The sequence below is a fragment of the Mirounga leonina genome, unplaced genomic scaffold (genome assembly GCF_011800145.1).
Source record: "Mirounga leonina isolate KUSES-001 unplaced genomic scaffold, KU_Mleo_1.0 Mir_173, whole genome shotgun sequence".
In the NCBI taxonomy this organism is placed as follows: domain Eukaryota; kingdom Metazoa; phylum Chordata; class Mammalia; order Carnivora; family Phocidae; genus Mirounga; species Mirounga leonina.
In genome coordinates this window covers 78,224,416-78,241,262 of record NW_023270447.1, presented here as the reverse complement: position 1 = coordinate 78,241,262, position 16,847 = coordinate 78,224,416, and the positions used below count along the sequence as shown (strand labels likewise).

The 16,847-nt window shown below is 51.8% G+C and overlaps 1 protein-coding gene across 2 annotated transcripts; it reads right to left on the bottom strand.

The window, feature by feature from the left end:
- Positions 1-13,321: 13,321 nt before the first annotated feature.
- LOC118019915 (cytochrome c oxidase subunit NDUFA4-like) lies at positions 13,322-16,313 on the bottom strand. Of its 2 annotated transcripts, none has more exons than XM_035019563.1 (2): positions 16,238-16,313; positions 13,322-13,996 (listed from the first exon to the last, which is right to left on the bottom strand). In XM_035019563.1, exon 2 carries the CDS (start codon positions 13,672-13,674, stop codon positions 13,426-13,428), a length of 249 nt encoding a protein of 82 aa, XP_034875454.1. In that variant the 5' UTR covers positions 13,675-13,996; positions 16,238-16,313; the 3' UTR covers positions 13,322-13,425. The 2 variants fall into 2 exon arrangements, with proteins under 2 accessions (XP_034875454.1, XP_034875453.1); XM_035019562.1 differs by lacking the exon at positions 16,238-16,313 and adding an exon at positions 14,930-14,999.
- Positions 16,314-16,847: the final 534 nt, after the last annotated feature.

Here is a 16,847-nt window from a genome sequence, read left to right as displayed (position 1 = left end):
AGCCCGAGCCCGAGCCCGAGCCGGCAGCGCAGCCAACTGGGCCTTTGTCTGGGTCCCCCCAACCCCCTCGGCGCGGGCCGCGGCCCAGCCCGGCTCCTCGCCAAACCCGGCCTGGAGTGTGGGATGGGACGGGGCCGGGGCCCTGCGCGCGGGCCCCCGCCGCCCCTCCCGGCACACGCGACCCCCGCACAAGCCCCTCCCCGTCCAAGCGACGCCCGCACAAACCCACACTTGCCCACACCCCCTTTCTCACTTGGGCCGCGAGAGCCCCCCACGCTCTCACACACAAGGCCTGCACACGCGCACCTGGGACGCTCACACACACACGCGCCACGCTGGTCTCCCCACGACCTTTCACACTTGCGCCCTCACCCCCCACCGGCGCACACCAACAGACTTCACCCACCCAGGCACACACTTGATCAGTCTTCCAAAGTGTCACCCTGCAGGTGACACAGCCGGCACGACTTTCACACACTCAGCGGCTCATGTTCCTATTCGCATTTTTACACAGACTCACAAGTATGAATCCCCAGACCCGAAGCGTCAGGACGTGTTTTCACACACAAATTCCGCACAGGCGCTTCCCGTTCACACACAGGGGGACATAATTCGCTCCCCCACATGCTGGCCTGTCTTTTTTACATTTTCTCCCGCACTAACCACAGCGCCTTACAGTGGGCACTCGAGAGTGAACTGAACTGGCCCTCACACGCACCATTTTCCCTGTAAACCACGCACAAACCAACTTGGATGGACATAAATCACAGCCCGGGTGCCAGAGACACACAGCTCGCACACGCAGGCCCAGACACAGACCCCACGAAAGCCCCAGTCACAGATGCTTGGGTGGGAAATCCCAGTCCCTGATGATTCACCTCTGACACAGACCCACAGACCGCACACTTGGCCATGCCACTGGGCCTCTCCGCCTGCGCTCAGGTCTCCATTCTGCCTGAAAATTTCCAGGGCAACCCAGGCTGATGGGTGGAGAGAAAACTGGCGTGTGTGCGTGTGTGCATGTAGCTTAGAGGAAAACCTTTTGAGTAATGATAGAGGGAGGAGAAAAAAACCTGAAGTTTTCATTGTTTCTTGTGAGAGTTGCTAGGTTCCAGAGACTCAGGGCTGGGTTTGAGGCCAGGAGTGAGGTGAGCTGTGGACAGAAGGAAATGCCCAGCTAACTGGGCGGCACCAGGCCGGGCTCCGGAAGGCATGTTCCCTGTGATAGGGGCCTGCAGGCTCCTGGGCACTCTGTGGCCTCCCAGGCACAGGGGGGAATTGAGAGACTGCTGGCATCCTGACCCCCATCCCAGATAGATGCTCCATCCCCAAAGATTGGGTTCTTCACCCTGTGGGGCATATTTCCGGGAGACCAGCTCAGAGCTCTAAGGGGTAACTCCCTGTCCCCAACCCAGATGCCAGGCATAACACTGAGTAAGGGCTGTTAACTGCTCCAAACAGGGAGATATGGGTAGACAGAAGAGGGGTGTCTGCTCTTGGCCCTGAGTGAACCCCTAATCTGGTGGGAGGCAAGGGGCAGGATATAGTCCCTATCCTCACGTTGTTCTCAGTCTGATGGAGAATCCTGCCTCTACCACCTCACTGTGCAACCTTGAACAAATTAGTCAACCTTTTGATCCCTCAGTCTCATCATCTAGAAAATAGGAAAAGGAGAATAATACTAAGACCTCTCTCACAGTGTTGCTGAGGACTAAAATGAATTAATATGTTTATTTACTTTTTTAAAGAACAGTTCAGGCACATAGGAAGCACTCAATAAAGGGCACCATTTCTCCTACTGCTGTCTCTGGGTGAGTTCCCAATCTGAAGAGGGGGACACTTGTGCCCTCAGGGGGCTCTAGTCTGTTGGAGGAGCAGCTTCTGCACCTAATGTGTTGCTCCTAATCTGAAGGCAAGATGCAGCCTTCACCCCATGGACCTCCAGTCTGGTGGGTGAGTGCAGCCTGGCGCTGGGGAAACTCCCTCTCTGATGAAGAAGGCTACAAAACTCCACTGACTTCAGAGTTGGCAGGTGGCCAGCCTCGGTGGCAGGATTTTTCCAAGGCCTTGCCTGTCTGTGGAGGGTCAGCATCTGTGACAAATCACATTTTGTGAGCTGCCTCAGTGTCTTTTCCCCACCTCGGGCCCTTTAAGTCCCAGAGCTTTGGCTTCTTGGCCGATTTGCTCATGAGCAAAGGGAAAAGGGAAACAAGCAGCCCTTTGTAGATGTCTGGTCAAGACTAAACCCGAGCTATAAGTCTTGCTTACTAAAAGAGGTTGGGGAGAGAGATGGTAAAGCTGAGTGGAAGGAGCTGGGCTGACACAGAGGGCAGAAAAATACGGCCTGTCTAGAAAGTCTTCCAGAGTAACTCCACCCACCCTGAGGATTTGGCCAGCTCTGTTTTCTTTTGCAGTCCTTGATATCTTTAGTAAATGTTCTCAAGTTGCTTTGTCTAGGGCCTGGCTATCTCCTCATATGGCTTCGAGGAGAAGCAGAGGCAGGGCTTTTGGGCTTTGCTGAGTCTTGGAGGCGCCTGTAATCATGCTGTACGTACTCATAGCTTAGGGTGCTCGTCATCCTCTTGGAGAGAAACAATTCAAGTCTTGCACAAGTTGCCTTAGATAAGGAGAGACAACAAGAGTTTGGATAGGTAAGAGCAGCCAAACAATCTGGCTTCTACAAAACAGGAGTTGGGTGCCTTCTGGAATCAGTGGCCAGAGTTTGTGGGTCATCTTGTTTGCCACTCCAAAATTGACAGGACTCAGCTTTTCCTGGCTTCCACTTCCACTCCAAATCTTTTCTCTGCCTCAGAGCTTCTCACTTGTTTCACATTCCTTCCTTCCTTCCTTCCTTCCTTCCTTCCTTCCTTCCTTCCTTCCGAGCTGCAGTGAATGGTTGGGTAGGTTGTTCACTGAACAAAAGTATGCAGACAAGTGGGCCCGGCTTTGGGACTATATCTGCCCTGGGGGGGGGGAAACCTTTTGCTCCTTTGAGCAAAGGCACCGTATGGGCTTGCTGTGCACCTTCATTCAATTATGAAATTAATTAATTTCATTATGAAATTATGAAATTAATTAATTTCATTATGAAATTATGAAATTAATTAATTTCATTCAATTATGAAATAAACACCTACTTTGTACAAAGGTTCCAATGCCTGTGTGGGCAAACAGATGCTGGCAGGGTAAGGATATGTCCTTGGGTGAGAATGTGGAACAGGAAAATTGGTACTGAAAGGGGGTGGAGATGGAAGAGAGGAAACTTGGAGGTGATGTGAAGAAGAGGAGGACACGGGCCTAAGCAAGCAGTAAAAGTTCCTATGGAGAGGGAGAGGACCCTCCAGGCCTGGCAAGATATAGTCCTGCCCATTTCTCGAGCCACATCCCTCCCCCAACCTGGTCTCTATGCATCCTTTTCCTTCTCCTCGAGTGCTTTACCCACCCAATACCCAGCCCCCTTCATCCTGCTATCTTCTAGCATTTAGCTAGATCATGCTACCACAGGAGCCTTCCCTGCCCTCCCAGGCTCGGTCATGTCCCCTGCTGTACTTTCCCACAACCTGCCTCCCCCAAACTTCTCTCTCAACATTTTTACAATTGCAACAATTTGGAAGATCATTTCATAGTATGAGGCCTACGGGGTGCCTGGGCGGCTCAGTTGGTGAAGCGTCTGCCTTTGGCTCAGGTCATGATCCCAGGGTCCTGGGATCAAGTCCCATATCGGGCTCCTTGCTCCACCCGGAGACTGCTTTCCCTCTCCCTCAGCCCCTCCCCTCGCGCTCACTCTTTCTCTCAGATAAGTAAACAAAATCTTTTTTTTTTAATACTTTATTTTATTATTTATTTGAGAGAGAGAGAGAGCACATGGGGGGAGGCAGTCAGATGGAGAAGCAGACTCCCTGCTGAGCAGGGAGCCCGATGCGGGGCTCGATCCCAGGACTCCAGGATCATGACCTGAGCCGAAGGCAGTCACTTAACCAACTGAGCCATCCAGGCGCCCCTAAACCAAATCTTTTAAAAAATATATTAGGAGGCATAATAAAGGCAGGGAGCGTGATGATCTGGCTTCTGTCTTGTTCCCAATTACATCCTCTGTGAAGGGCACAGTGCCTGGCAGGGTGCTGGCATTTGAATAATTTCACTTGAATGAAAGACCAAGATGGTTGAAGCACGGAGTAAAATGTAAATGTCCCCTTTCTGGTTTGTACTCGGGGCAGATAAATTCCCCTTGCTGTTGGATGAACACTGAATCTCCTTTGATGATACCACAGTTCTGGGGAGTTGGCAAGTGAGAGTATTTTGTTACTGCCCTTTTCAAGACAAGAAAATTGAGGCCCCAGAGCGTGACGTGGCTGGCCTTAGATCACACGCAGTCAGTAGGAGGTAGAGCCACGATTCACATCCATGTCTGTCTGACTCTAGAACCCACGTTCTCGACCACATCCAAGTCTGCCTCCCCCAGGTTCTCCACTCTGCCCAAGCAGAAGTGTGACTTATCTGAAAATAGCCTTGGATTTGGTTCCTCTGCCCCCTCCAGGTATCTCCCCACCACCCCTGGCCATTATCAATCACTTTCTTGCTGAGCTCCCACCCTGGGGCCCAGGCCCGGGGCAGGGTTCCCACCGTGTGCCTCATGGACCACCTGCCCTCTGAGATGCTCCTTCAAAAAGGGGTTCCCTGCTCAAGGAGTTTGGGAACTCTGTGCTCTTTCTTACACTTTGGCCATCTCAAGGGACACCAACACAGGAAAGTTCCTGAGAGTTCCTCCAGTAAAGTCACCCGCCCAACTCTATTTAATCCAGCATTCCTCAAGATACTTGAGAAAGGAGCCCATTTGTTTTTACGAAAAAAATCTTTTAACATCTCATAAGACTTGTGTTTCTCATAACACACTTTGCAAATACTGCCGCAGAGCTCGCTCCTGAGCTGACCATAAATGGTCTCTATAATTTGAATTTGTCACTCATGCTCCCCTCCTCCAGCCAGGCTGGAATTCTTATGGCCTCCATACACCCCCTTCACATTCCTGCCCACGCACTCTTGTTTTCAGCTATAGAAAGAAGACTTCTGTGCAGGGCCCATAGCTGGTGCTCCATAAATGTTCATTTCCCTTCCTTTGTTACTGTACACACGTGCATTTTACCTCGTGGGATCACTGTCATGGGCACCAGTTCATGGCTTGCTTCTCCTGCCTAACATTCTTTCCAGAAACACGGTTCTATGTGTCAGGAAAGACCAGGCTACTTACAAATGTCTCTGTGGCTCTGGGCCAGTCCCCAAACTGTTTATTAGCAGTCCCAGATGCGATAAGAAACTTGCTTAGGGTGTAAATCAACTGTATGGGTAAGCACTCCGTTTCACTCGCTGACAACTTTTTTCTTGCCATACGGGCTCCGTATTAGAAGCAGCGCACAGACTTACTGGCTACACACTCTCGTTGCAGATGGTAACTGTTAGCAACTTGTGGGCCAGCTCCCTTGCACTCATATTGACTTTGCTCACCATAGTTCTAATAATTATTTTGTATTGTGCCTCCTCAACACACCAGCGTTCATCAACCCTATCCTGTTGTTGGGTATTTGGGCTGTTTCCAGGTCGTGGTGACGAATAAAGCATTGCTGTGAACGGATATGTATGCATCCCTGTGTTTTCTTCTGTGGTTCCCTCAGTTCTTAAGGACCACAGATCTGAGGCCAGAAAGGTGGAGGGTCATGAGTGGCACAGAGGAGGGCCTCCCACCCTGGCCTCCTGACCCGCGGCCCCTTGTTCCTTCCTCCAGCCCAAAGGGCCCTTCCTCCTGGGCAGATTTTCCATCCCTTTCATGCTTTTCTTTGCTAGGTTATGAGGTTTCTGCAGTGTTCCCACATGTTGTCTTTGGGAGCTTGAGAGAAATCCTTTTGGAATGTCCTGTGCCTTCTCCCTCGAGTTCCCGGCTTTGTTCAATTGTTCACCATAAATTCCTGCCCTGTTGGGAGGGGCCCAGGAGGCTGTTAAGTTTGCCAGAAATGGTGGTACCAACTCAGGCACGGCACACGTCTGAGGCTCTTTGCTTCTACTGAGATTTCACCTTAGAAAAGGACAGTGTGGATGCAGTTTCGGGAGGGAGAGGGGATCCCCCCTTCTAGTTTTCTTCTTCCCATGTAGAGTCAGCGGAACCAGTCAGGGGCAGACAGAAAAGACAGTGAGGGGTAAGGCGGGCCTGGGGAATGAGCAGCGGGTGGGGAGGGTTAGGGGGTGGAGGGCAAGGTTCTTAAGTCTCAGAGATGGGGAAAGGTAGGTGCGGGAGTGAGGGCTGAGAGTAGGACGGTGTGTTGCTCCAGCATGCACCTTGGCAATACGCACGTATTTTCTGGAATCATAGAATGGTGGTATCACATTATCTGTTTGAAAAGGGTTACGTCAGATTTTTTTTAACCATACAAAAATAATTCTAATGTCACACACCTACCCCCAAAGCGACCCAATGATGCAGGGACCAGTGGATTGGGCAATGGAGACCACAGGTGACCGTTGAGGAAATTTCTCCCTTTGTTTCTGATTTCCCAGAGAGCATATTCCAGGTTAACACTACCCTGTTCAGAACACTGGTGTTGAGGGGCAGCCCAAACCCCTGGAGTTAAACACCACCCTTGCTTTGTCTAATTTACTGTGTATTTTGGATACCAAGATTTACCCCTCTTTCTCTTGGAGTCCATTCAATAAATACTAAGAGAAAAAGCAATCTGGACGGAAAAAGCATTGGCTGAGGGTCAGAGCCCTGGGTTAGAATCCCAGCTCTGCTACGTGCCCACTGGAGGAGCTTGGGCATGTCACTTTTTCTTTCTGAGCCTCAGTTTCCCCCTCTGCAAAATGGGGTACTAAAACTTAGCCTTGCAGGGAGCAGAGAGGGCTGAGAGCTTATATTTCAGGCCTTGGTGGCCTGCCTGGAACATAGCGTGGGAGCTCAAGAAATGATGGGGTACTCGTGCAGGCGTGAAGGACTTTCCCCGGCCACCCTCAGCTCTGGGGACACCTAGCTTCTTCTGTATACAAGCCGGACAGCACACTAGGGCCGTGGCATTGTTCTGTCACCAGCATGTTGCTTCCTGTTTACACAGACCTTGCAGATGCATGGCTTGAACAGTGGACACGGAGGACTTCCTGTGGCCTCTGCGTGGCCACGTGGAACAGAGAGCCTTCCCCAGCTAAGAGCCTTACTTTCTCGGGACTTGGGCTGAGTGATTGCTGAAAGGGATTTGTGAGTTGTGAGTATCCAAGTAAATAAATACTAAGCAAAAAAGCAATTTTGGGGGCCAAACACAGAGCTCCTGTCCCTTGCACGTACAATCTAACCCCCCACCGATGGCCAAACTTCATTTGAGCACCGACTGTGTATTGGGCTCTGTAATGGTATTTACCATCCACTGTGTATATTTGCAGAGCACCTACTACTTACAAGATGTTATAATCATGACGTTAATTATTGAGCACCTACTGTGCACGTAATACTCTAGAATGACCCTGCCATCCAGTTTTAGAAGAGCCACTGTGTTGGATGCACTGTAATCATCTTTATCCTCAACATTTATGCCTGACCTCTTTGTGCCTCAGCTTTCTCATCCATACAATAGGGACAATAATATCTTCCTTGAAGGATTAATGTGGGGATTAAATGAGTTAATATGTAGAAAGCACTTAAAACAATGCCTGGTGTATAGTTAAGAGCTTAATAAATGTTGGCCACCATCATGAATTGTTATTAAACATCCATCGTGTGCAAGACACTTTAACTATCCTTTAGACAATAGTAGTTACTACTGCTGAGCACCTATTGGGCACACGGCCCTATAATCAGTATTAGTAACTGAGCCCCTATTGTGAGCCAGAATTGGACCAGACACTGGAGACCTTAAGAGCAGTGTCCTAGACAAGGATCTTACACTCCAGTTACGGGAAATTAAACTCTTTTGGAGATGGGCATCTCCAGGAGAGTCAGGGACAAATCTTACGCAAATATGGACCTAGAGCAGGAAGGGGATGGCTTTGAGTGGCCAGACAGAGGATTTGAGAATCAGGACACCCTCTCTTGAGTGGGGCCAAAGTGGATTCTGATAAGCTGTATTCCTACAAATGTTTATGTGGGGAATGGGTCACTGGAGAACTGAGGACCCACTAGACAAAGGCCGAAGTCTTCTCCCTCGGGAGGGAAGGGATGCAAGAGACAAGGGAAAGAATGTGCTGCATGCTGAGCTTTGGACCCAGGGAGGATATCTCTTGTTCTCCAGAGATGAAATAGAAGTGGGGGTGAATTCAGCAAACTAAGGGCCCCATGCCCCCTTCCTTCCTCCTCTCCTGAGACCGCCATGGTGACCTCATGGTAGGGATATTCAGGCTTGCCACCTTCTCTGTTTGGCCACAGAGCTGGGCCAGAGCAGGCCACTCCCTCCAAGAGTCATGGAATCTTGTGGAACTGCAGGTTCTGCATTATTTCAAGGTGAGCCCCATTCCATACTCTGACCTGCCGTTGGCCCTCATATTTCCAAGGAGACGGGAAACCTCCGGCAAGAAGGGCCTGGGCCTGAAGTTCAGAGCCACACAGAAATGGCCCTGAGGCCTGAAATGTGAAGCTGCCTCAGGACTCAGAAGGCCTGAGTTCTGGAGAGTCAAGGGGTTGGTGGGGGCACTCTTGATTCTCAGCCCAGGCCTGGCTTGGGTCTAGGAGGGCAGACTCAGAAATATCAGCGTCTGGGCCCCTTAAACCCATCAAATCTACCCTACTCATTTACTGAAGGGGAAACAGGCCTGGGGAGAGAAAGTGATGTACCCAAGGTCCCACGATAGGCTAGTGGTAGAACCAGCTGGAATCCCAGTCTCCATAGTCCCTCACGCAGCAGGATGGTGGAGAGCTGGACGCCTTGTAGAGTCTGACTTCTCAGCACAAATCAGTTCAGTCTCTGAAGGTTTGGAGGCCCCCTTTATAGCCCAGGAAACATTTTCTCAGACATTTGCAGTGAGAAACTCAGGACCTCCTCGTTCTGACCCTCCAGGCCTCCTCTGGCCTGGACAGAACCACTCTTCAGAGATTTCCCAGGAAGGGCAAGGCCCTCCAGTGGCAACCATCCCTGGTTGCCTCTCCCACTTGCCATCCTAGAGTTTTTCCTCTATATCCATCCTAAGCCTTGGTCACTAAAACCACATCCTTAGAAGAATATATATAAAGTACTTAGAACAGTGCCTGCCACATAGTTAGTGCTCTAGGAATTTCTGCTATTACTATCATCATCATCGTCATCATTATTTCTGCTCACATTGGGCAGTACTGAAATCTACATCAATGACAATCCTGAAACCACAAGAGGAGGAATAGGGATTGGGAATGGATAGCTAGTCTATTTCTGCCCATGGGGAAACTTCCCAGTGACCCATTCAATATATAAACCAGGGATTCTAAACTGAGGCCTGTGGGCCTCACATTCCACCTGCAAGTATTTTTCTTCGGCCCACAGAGCACTATGACATTTTTTAATTTGTTGTTCGCATATAAAAATGAGATTCCTGGCTTCTCTTGAAAAAGCAACAACCCCTTGGAGAGCTGGGTTTAGACCAAGTATTTCCTCTCCACCTAGCCCAGTTCACCCATTAACTTCCACCCTCCTGGCCCTATAGGTCATTGAGTTTATAACCCCCAATCTAAATGGCTGTCCCCCCCACCCCCCTCAACAGAGCCTTGGAAGGAGCATTTTGCCACAGACCATTTATTTTCTACAACTGCAGCCTGATGGACACGTACCCATTTCCTGGTTGATGTTACCACCAGCTACAGGGTTTGGAGATGGGCTCGGGGGCTCTCCAGCCCGAGCAGATTGCCTCCCAGAACTTGGGCAGATGGCCTGAGGAAAAGATCCCGTTGCCGAACAAGGGGAGCTCAGGCAGCTTCATCTCTGGCCTCTGCGGCAGCTCAGGCGTGAGTCTCCGGCTTTGAAGCTGGCGTGAGTAACTGGCGTTGGCAGGCTCATCCACACGTTGCAGGGTGCTGACACCCCTGGTGGACGGCACCATGCACGTGTTGGCGGAGTTGTCAAAGGCAGCCATGCTGGTGCTGGGGTTGGAGTAACTGCGGGGGAACGAGTGGTCCGGGTGCTCCAGGTGGATGGAGTTGGCGGCGCTTTCCAGGTAGCTGGCGGCAAGCCTCGGCAGCCTCAGGGATGATCTGGGGCAGTTGGTATAGAAGGCGGTGGTGGATCTGTCAAGGTAGTTGATGCCTTTGATGAGTTGGTCCAGGAAGCTGGGGCTACAGAGGCCCGAGGGACGATCCGTACAGAGCAGGCAGCGGGAGCTGCTGCGGCAGGTGCGCCTCCTGGACACCTTGGGGTGGTTTGCGAGGTGGCTGGTCTCTACACACGTGGAGTTGTAGGGGCGGCCCATGCAGATTTTCCTCACTGGAAGTCTGGGGGAGCTGGGGTTGTCGGACTGCTCGGAGGTGCTGCTGCAGGTACTGAACTCTGCCGAGCCCCTCGGGGTGTGGGGGCGCTTGAGACTTTTGGCCCAGGTCACGTTGGGGCCATGGGGCCAGCCTGGAGTCTGGGCTAAGGACACATTGTTGGCATGGTTCAAGTGGCTGGAAGTGTTGGACCGGCTCACCAGACGTCCAGACATCATCCCTGCTGGGCAGATGAGCTTCGTGGCACTGACCTACTACTGTGAGCTCACCTGGAGGCTGGCTACCTGGGCCTGGTGAAGACAGCTGGGTCAGCTCTACTTGGCTCCATGCCCCCCTCCCTGCACGTTTCTCCGCATGTGTTCCCTCTGCCTCCCCAACATCACCCTTCTCCCACTCCTCATCCTCCTCCTGGGCCCAGGGATTTTCAAACTGGAAAACAGACATCTTATTCTTCGGAAAGCAAGAGATGGGGAGGAAGGCAAGACCTCAGGAACAACCGAGGCCAGAGGACCCTTAGGGAAATGTGGGGCAGTCTCCTTGTTCCTTTAGCTCTTGCCCATATTCTGAAATTCCCATTTGCCTTTTAAGCAAGGACTCCAGAAGATCACAAAAGCCAAGGACTGAATCTCTAATGGGGAAATTCCAAGCACCGAGAGAGAGACCTTCTTTCCAGGTAATATTAAATAGCTAATCATCAACAACACAATGCACCTGATACTAAAAAAAAATGTATCTGGGAAGTGATGTAATACGATATGTACTCTCTCCTCGCCTGGCCCTTTGGTTCTGTCTTGCATATAATTGTTTCTCCGAATCAAGGAGGTGGGCATTATTCTATTCCTGGTTGACACATGGGGAAACTCAGTCTCAGAGAGATTACATGACTTGCCTCAGATTCCAAGCTTGTAAGTGGTGGGGCCAAGGTACAATCTTGGGTGTGTCTGATGACCCCTGAAAGACAATGCTATGTCGGGGTGACTCTGGCCCTCTTCACAGTCTCTTAAGGAAGAGTTCTCCCCACACCTGCTCTGCCTGCTGGATGGGGGCCCTAATGGGGAGAACCAGATGGACAGGGGTGTTTGCTAAACCCCATAGTTAAGTTGATCCTGACTTTAGGAATCCCAAATGAGAGGGGCAGAGGTAGTATGACAAGTCTACCAACGGGGCTGCCCTTGTAAGGTCACAGCCTTCCAGGATATCTGGTCTTGATATCTGGGGTCTCTTCGTCCACTCCACAAGAGGAGGGGGCATTGGGATTCCTACTCCTTGTGGTCCGAATGTGGGCGCTTCACTGAGACTAAGGCCTGCCCAGGCCAAGAAGATGCTCAGTCCATTTAACCCCATCTCCTGTCCCAGCCAAGGGCAGTGGAGTCCTCCCCTCCTTGTCCCCATCGTCCCCTGGTTCCCCAATACTCCCCTACCCCCAACCAGAGGGAAGGCCTGATTTCTCTCCCCCAGTACTGCCAGCTTGAGCTCATTTTCCAATTCTGCCTAGTGAGAACAGAGCAGTATTTGAGCCTGTCCCACCCAGAAAACAGCTGTCTGCTCCTCTTCCAGCCCACGGCCCTCAGCTGCCCTTGTCCTTTGGGTCTGAACCGAGTGGAATGTACAGACCCTTGACTCTTTCCTTCCAGGTCCAACCCCACCCTGTCTCCTCCTCCGGAAATGCAGGAGGTGACTGAGGGCTGACCCCCACAGTGCCCCACCCTTCCCTTCCTGGCTGGCTGGGCCCCATATGCCATCAGGGCCCTCTCCCACGCTCACAACTGTCTTTAGGAGGTAGATGACTTAGCCCTCCTGTTGCTCTCCACAGGGGATACCTTCATGCCACCACTCCAGACTGCTGGCCATGTCATAGAATCATGGAATCCTAGAGCTGGGAGGGGCCTCCAGAGGTCATCCTGGCCAGGCCCCTGCCTCCAGGCCCGCGCCACACTAAGCCCTCCAGGACAGATGGGCCCTATTTTTACAACGAGACTGGGGTGGATGTTTTCCAGTGTTCCTTGTTGTTTTTCTGGTGTTTAATTATGCAGAGAGTCAGGAAGTTCTATACTGGTCCTGATATAGCTCCCATCAGCCGTGGTCAGCATCAGTCACTTCTCTTTTCTCACTGGCTCAGCAAACACATATTGAGCCTCCCCAGAGTGCTGTCGCTTCGAGTAACCCATTCTTGAGCATAACTGCATGGTCTCTCCTTCCTCGCCGAGGTCAGCGACCTGGCATAGAGTATCTCCTACACGGCGGGCTCTGGCCAGAGCCTGAGGACTCTTCAGCCAGCAAATCTCAGAAGCTCCATGCCCTCTACCCAGCCCTGGTCCCTAGGGGGCACTCAGGACGTATTTGCCAAGAAAAGCCTCCCTCCGTCATGTCCTTCTCTCAAATATTAAAAATACAGTTTTGGGCGCCTGGGTGGCTCAGTCGTTAAGCGTCTGCCTTCGGCTCAGGTCATGATCCCAGGGTCCTGGGATCGAGCCCTGCATCGGCTCCCTGCTCCGCGGGAGGCCTGCTTCTCCCTCTCCCACCCCCCCTGCTTGTGTTCCTGCTCTCGCTATCTCTCTGTCAAATAAATAAATAAAATCTTTAAAAAAAAAAAATACAGTTTTACTTTTTATTTTGAAAAATTTTCAAACTTCCTGAAAACTTGTAAGACAATGAACTCTCATGTAGTCCTCATCCAAATCCACAAATTATTAATGCTCTTGCCATGTTTATCACCACACATACACACACACATTATTATTATTTTGAGAGGAAGTTACAGACAGCAGCATCTTTTAGCCCTGAACACTTGGGGGTGTATCTCCTACATGCCGAACGAACAGAGACATTTTCTTTTTTCTTTTTTTTTTTTCAAGTTTTAGATATTTATTAATCCGTGTAAACCCCAACACGATGCACCAACATGATTTCATGCATTTAGAGGGGAAATATTTCCTGGATGAGCGGAAAGTTGTGCGGATGGTTTCTGGAAGACCTTCATTCTAGCAGCTTTTTAGTAAAACATTTCATTTAGAAGTCTGGACCTTCTTTTGTTTGCTGTAATCTACATTCACTGAGTAGAACTTGTACTGATCACGGGAACCCCGTTTGTTCCAGGGTTCTGGGTTATGCTTCCTACCCCAACTGACATCTGGATCGAATAATACCAAACACAAGACATACAGCTCTGCTCCCATATCCCCTTCTCCAATAAAGACGAAGAGGAGGATGGAGCTCAGATGCTTCGTGGCCTGACCCAGGATCTGGCAGAACATGATTGGGTCCGGGAGAAGAACAGATCACATCTGCGAGGCCCGGCATGAAATAGTCCCCACACCAAGGACGAAGGGACATCCCGGACATCTCACACCTCCACACTACAATGACCAAATACAGGACGTTGGGCCGTGGGAGAGTATAATCATCTACTATACGGTCCACATCCACATTTTGCTGATTGCCCCTCTGACGTTCTTCATGGCAACTCTTCTTCCTATGCAAGATCCAAGCCAGGAGCACGCGTGGCCTTCGTTCTCAGGTGTCTTTGGTTTCCTTCAACCTGGAGCTGTTCTTCAGCCCTTTTTTGTCTTCTGTGACCTGGACATGTTTGAAGAGCATGGGCACATCGTTCTGGAGAGGGTTCTCCAGTCTGGGTTTAATCCAATGTTTTTTGAATGACCAGACCCAGGATCATCAAGTGCTGTAACATGGAAATCTCTGCGTGGGCCCTCCCCAGCCCACAGCCAGTGAGCCTTTTGGTCCTGGGGTGGGTGGTTATCGTTGCTGAAATGGGGAGCCAAGAGGAGAGATCAGAGGGCCCCCAAGAAGGAGGAAGAAAGGTGTGGGGGAACTCAGTGGACCAGGGAAGTGGTGTTAAGAGTTCCCTTGTGGGGCCTCAGCCTGGCCTGGATCTGCTCTGGGTTGGGGGCCAGGCAGGCAGCCAGCGAGAGGGCGGGGCCTCTGTCCCGTTTGTCCTGAAGGTACCCAGGCATCGGGATCACTGGCCGTTTCTGGCCTGGGCACTAAGAGCCTCTGGAAATAACTCCAGGACAATTATTTTAGGAGGAATGTGCTGTTCCTCCATCTTCCCAGAAAGTCAGGCTGCGTCCCAGAAGATCAAGAATGTCCCTCTCTAGCCTCCCTAACTCCAGGGGATCTCTAAGTACTCTGGGGGCTGCAGAGGTCTTTAGGGCCAGAAGTGGGGTCAAGGAGACTGAAAGCCCTTTCCCCGGGTGGGGAGGGGAGGTTCTGTCCTTAGATCCTGGGCTTTCAGGGTCCAGTCTTGAGTTAGGCCGGCTGGTCAGGGTCCAGCTGACTCCAAGCATGAGGACACATGAGGAGGAGGGTATGGGGAAGCTGCCTGTCCCTACCTCTTGCCCAGCCCCAGCCCCAAGAGACTGACATGGGTGGAGCACCTGCTAGGCGCCAGGACCTTCCACCCTCTCATTTAAACCTCACAGCACCCCTGAGAGGTAGGTATTTGGTTTTCCCAATGAGGTAATTGAAACACAGAAAGGGCAAGAGACTTACCCAAGCTCACCCGCAATCAGAATTAGAACCTGGTGTTCTGGCTCTATCCAGAAGGGGCCACTCCTCTCACTCGGTGAGGACACAGTAAGTGACCCTGGGAACTGGGCGGAGTTGGGAGGGGTCCAACCTGGAGACGCAGGCTGGTGGACAGCTGAAGCCCTGTCCCCCACCAAACCCCATGCTCCACCACTCAGCAAGCCCGGCGGCCTCTTCCCTCCCTAGCACTGCAGGGATGAATGTCAGGGTCTCAGAATGTCCTGGGTGGGTGCCCCGCACAGTCCCCAGCCACAGCAGCCCCCACCCTCGCCCCACCGGGTCCAGCTCCAACCTTGGCTCCTTAGCTCCATTACCAAACCAGCTGGGCTTTCCATCATCCCTTGCCCCTCCCCCCCATCCCCCTATCTCCCACCCCAGTAGTTCTACCTATCCCCTCTTGTGTCCCACCACATCCATCAGGGGCCCTTTCTCTACCCCAGGCATGAGGAGTTTGAGAGCATCTCATTCCTCTGGGCTACCCCAGAATGGAGGGAACAGCCTCCTTCTCCAGAGACCTGAGGACCCTGCCCCATTAGCACATATGCTGCTTATTAACCACCCCCCACTCCCCTCTACCCCCCGCACCTGCCACTCAGCAGTTACCCTTCTCCCCTGGGGCCTGAGGTGGTGGGACGGGTGTTCCCATGTCCTTTCAGTTGCATGGCTCCTGGAAGCATCAAAGATAAGGAGCAAGCAGAGCTTGGCAGCCCCGAGTGTGAGCTCAGCAGCTGCTGGCTTGAGACCCCACATTAGTCCAGGGGACAGCGAGAGCCAAGAGCCATGAAACTTTCTTGGCTGTCCCACCCTGCCTGGAGGACGTCTGTGCCCAGCCTCAGGCCACTCTTAGCAGTGTGACTCACCTGAGCCCTTACCTGGCACGGGGCCAGCTTGCTTGCGGGGCTGAAAAGTCTTTCCTGGGCCGGGTCCTGGCCCTCCCATTAGCTACAGCCTTTCACCCACCCAAGCACAGTGAGTCACATACCCCCATCCCCCAGCAAACTCAAGGATAAAGGCCCTCTGCTCACCAGCTGCCAAAACAGCCTTCCCCAAGCCCACATGTGGCAGGGACGGATTTGAGCTCAGAAGCATCGGGGCAGGTGTGGCTTGACAGAAACCCCAGCCAACAAGAACTTCCCTCCTGCCAAGCCACCTTAGGAATTTGAGGGTAGAGCAGCCAAGGTGGGAGAGGATAGGGCTCCTGTCTTCATGGGGCCTGGGAAATTCCCTCTAAGGGAGGTGGGGACCATGGCCATATGTAGGTTTATCGACCACCTTGCAGGGAGAAGACGTAGGAAGGTAGGACGGCAAGTAACTGGCTCATGCTGTGACCTTGGGTAAGTGCTTGAACTTCTCCAAACCTCCATCTGCTGTTCTGTAAAAGGGGCAAGGAGGGTTCTCAGGAGACCTTGTAGACTCACAGGCTTGCAGGACGAGCTAATGTTTGTGAAAGGCCCTCATGCGCTGCAGGCTGCGGGGGGAGCAGCAGGGGCGTGCTGGGGTCAGCTCGGACTGGCTCACAGAGCTGATTTGTTAAATATTCCAGAATTTGGGGAACGGGTTGTTAAACTGCTGGTAGCTTGAAATCAGCCATGGTGGGAATACTTACATCACGGGAATTGGCAAAGCAACACATCAGGTGTGTTTCTTTGTGTGTGTGTCTTTTCTGAGCCCCAGCTCAGCAGCCTACCAGCGCAGCTGTGTGAAACCCCTGCTTCCTTATCCATAAAACCATAATAATAATAACGGCCCGTATGTATCTAGTGCGTACTGTGTCCCAGCTGTGTGTGTAACTTTCTGTGTCACCTTGGCTGGGGCACCTGGATGGGTGTGCCTACATGGCTGGTTAAACCTATTGCTGGGTGTGTCTGTGAAGGTGTTTCTG

Coding starts and splice junctions, on each gene's coding strand:
- LOC118019915 (XM_035019563.1), bottom strand. CDS start 13,674: ATGTTCTGCCAGATCCTGGGTCAGGCCACGAAGCATCTGAGCTCCATC.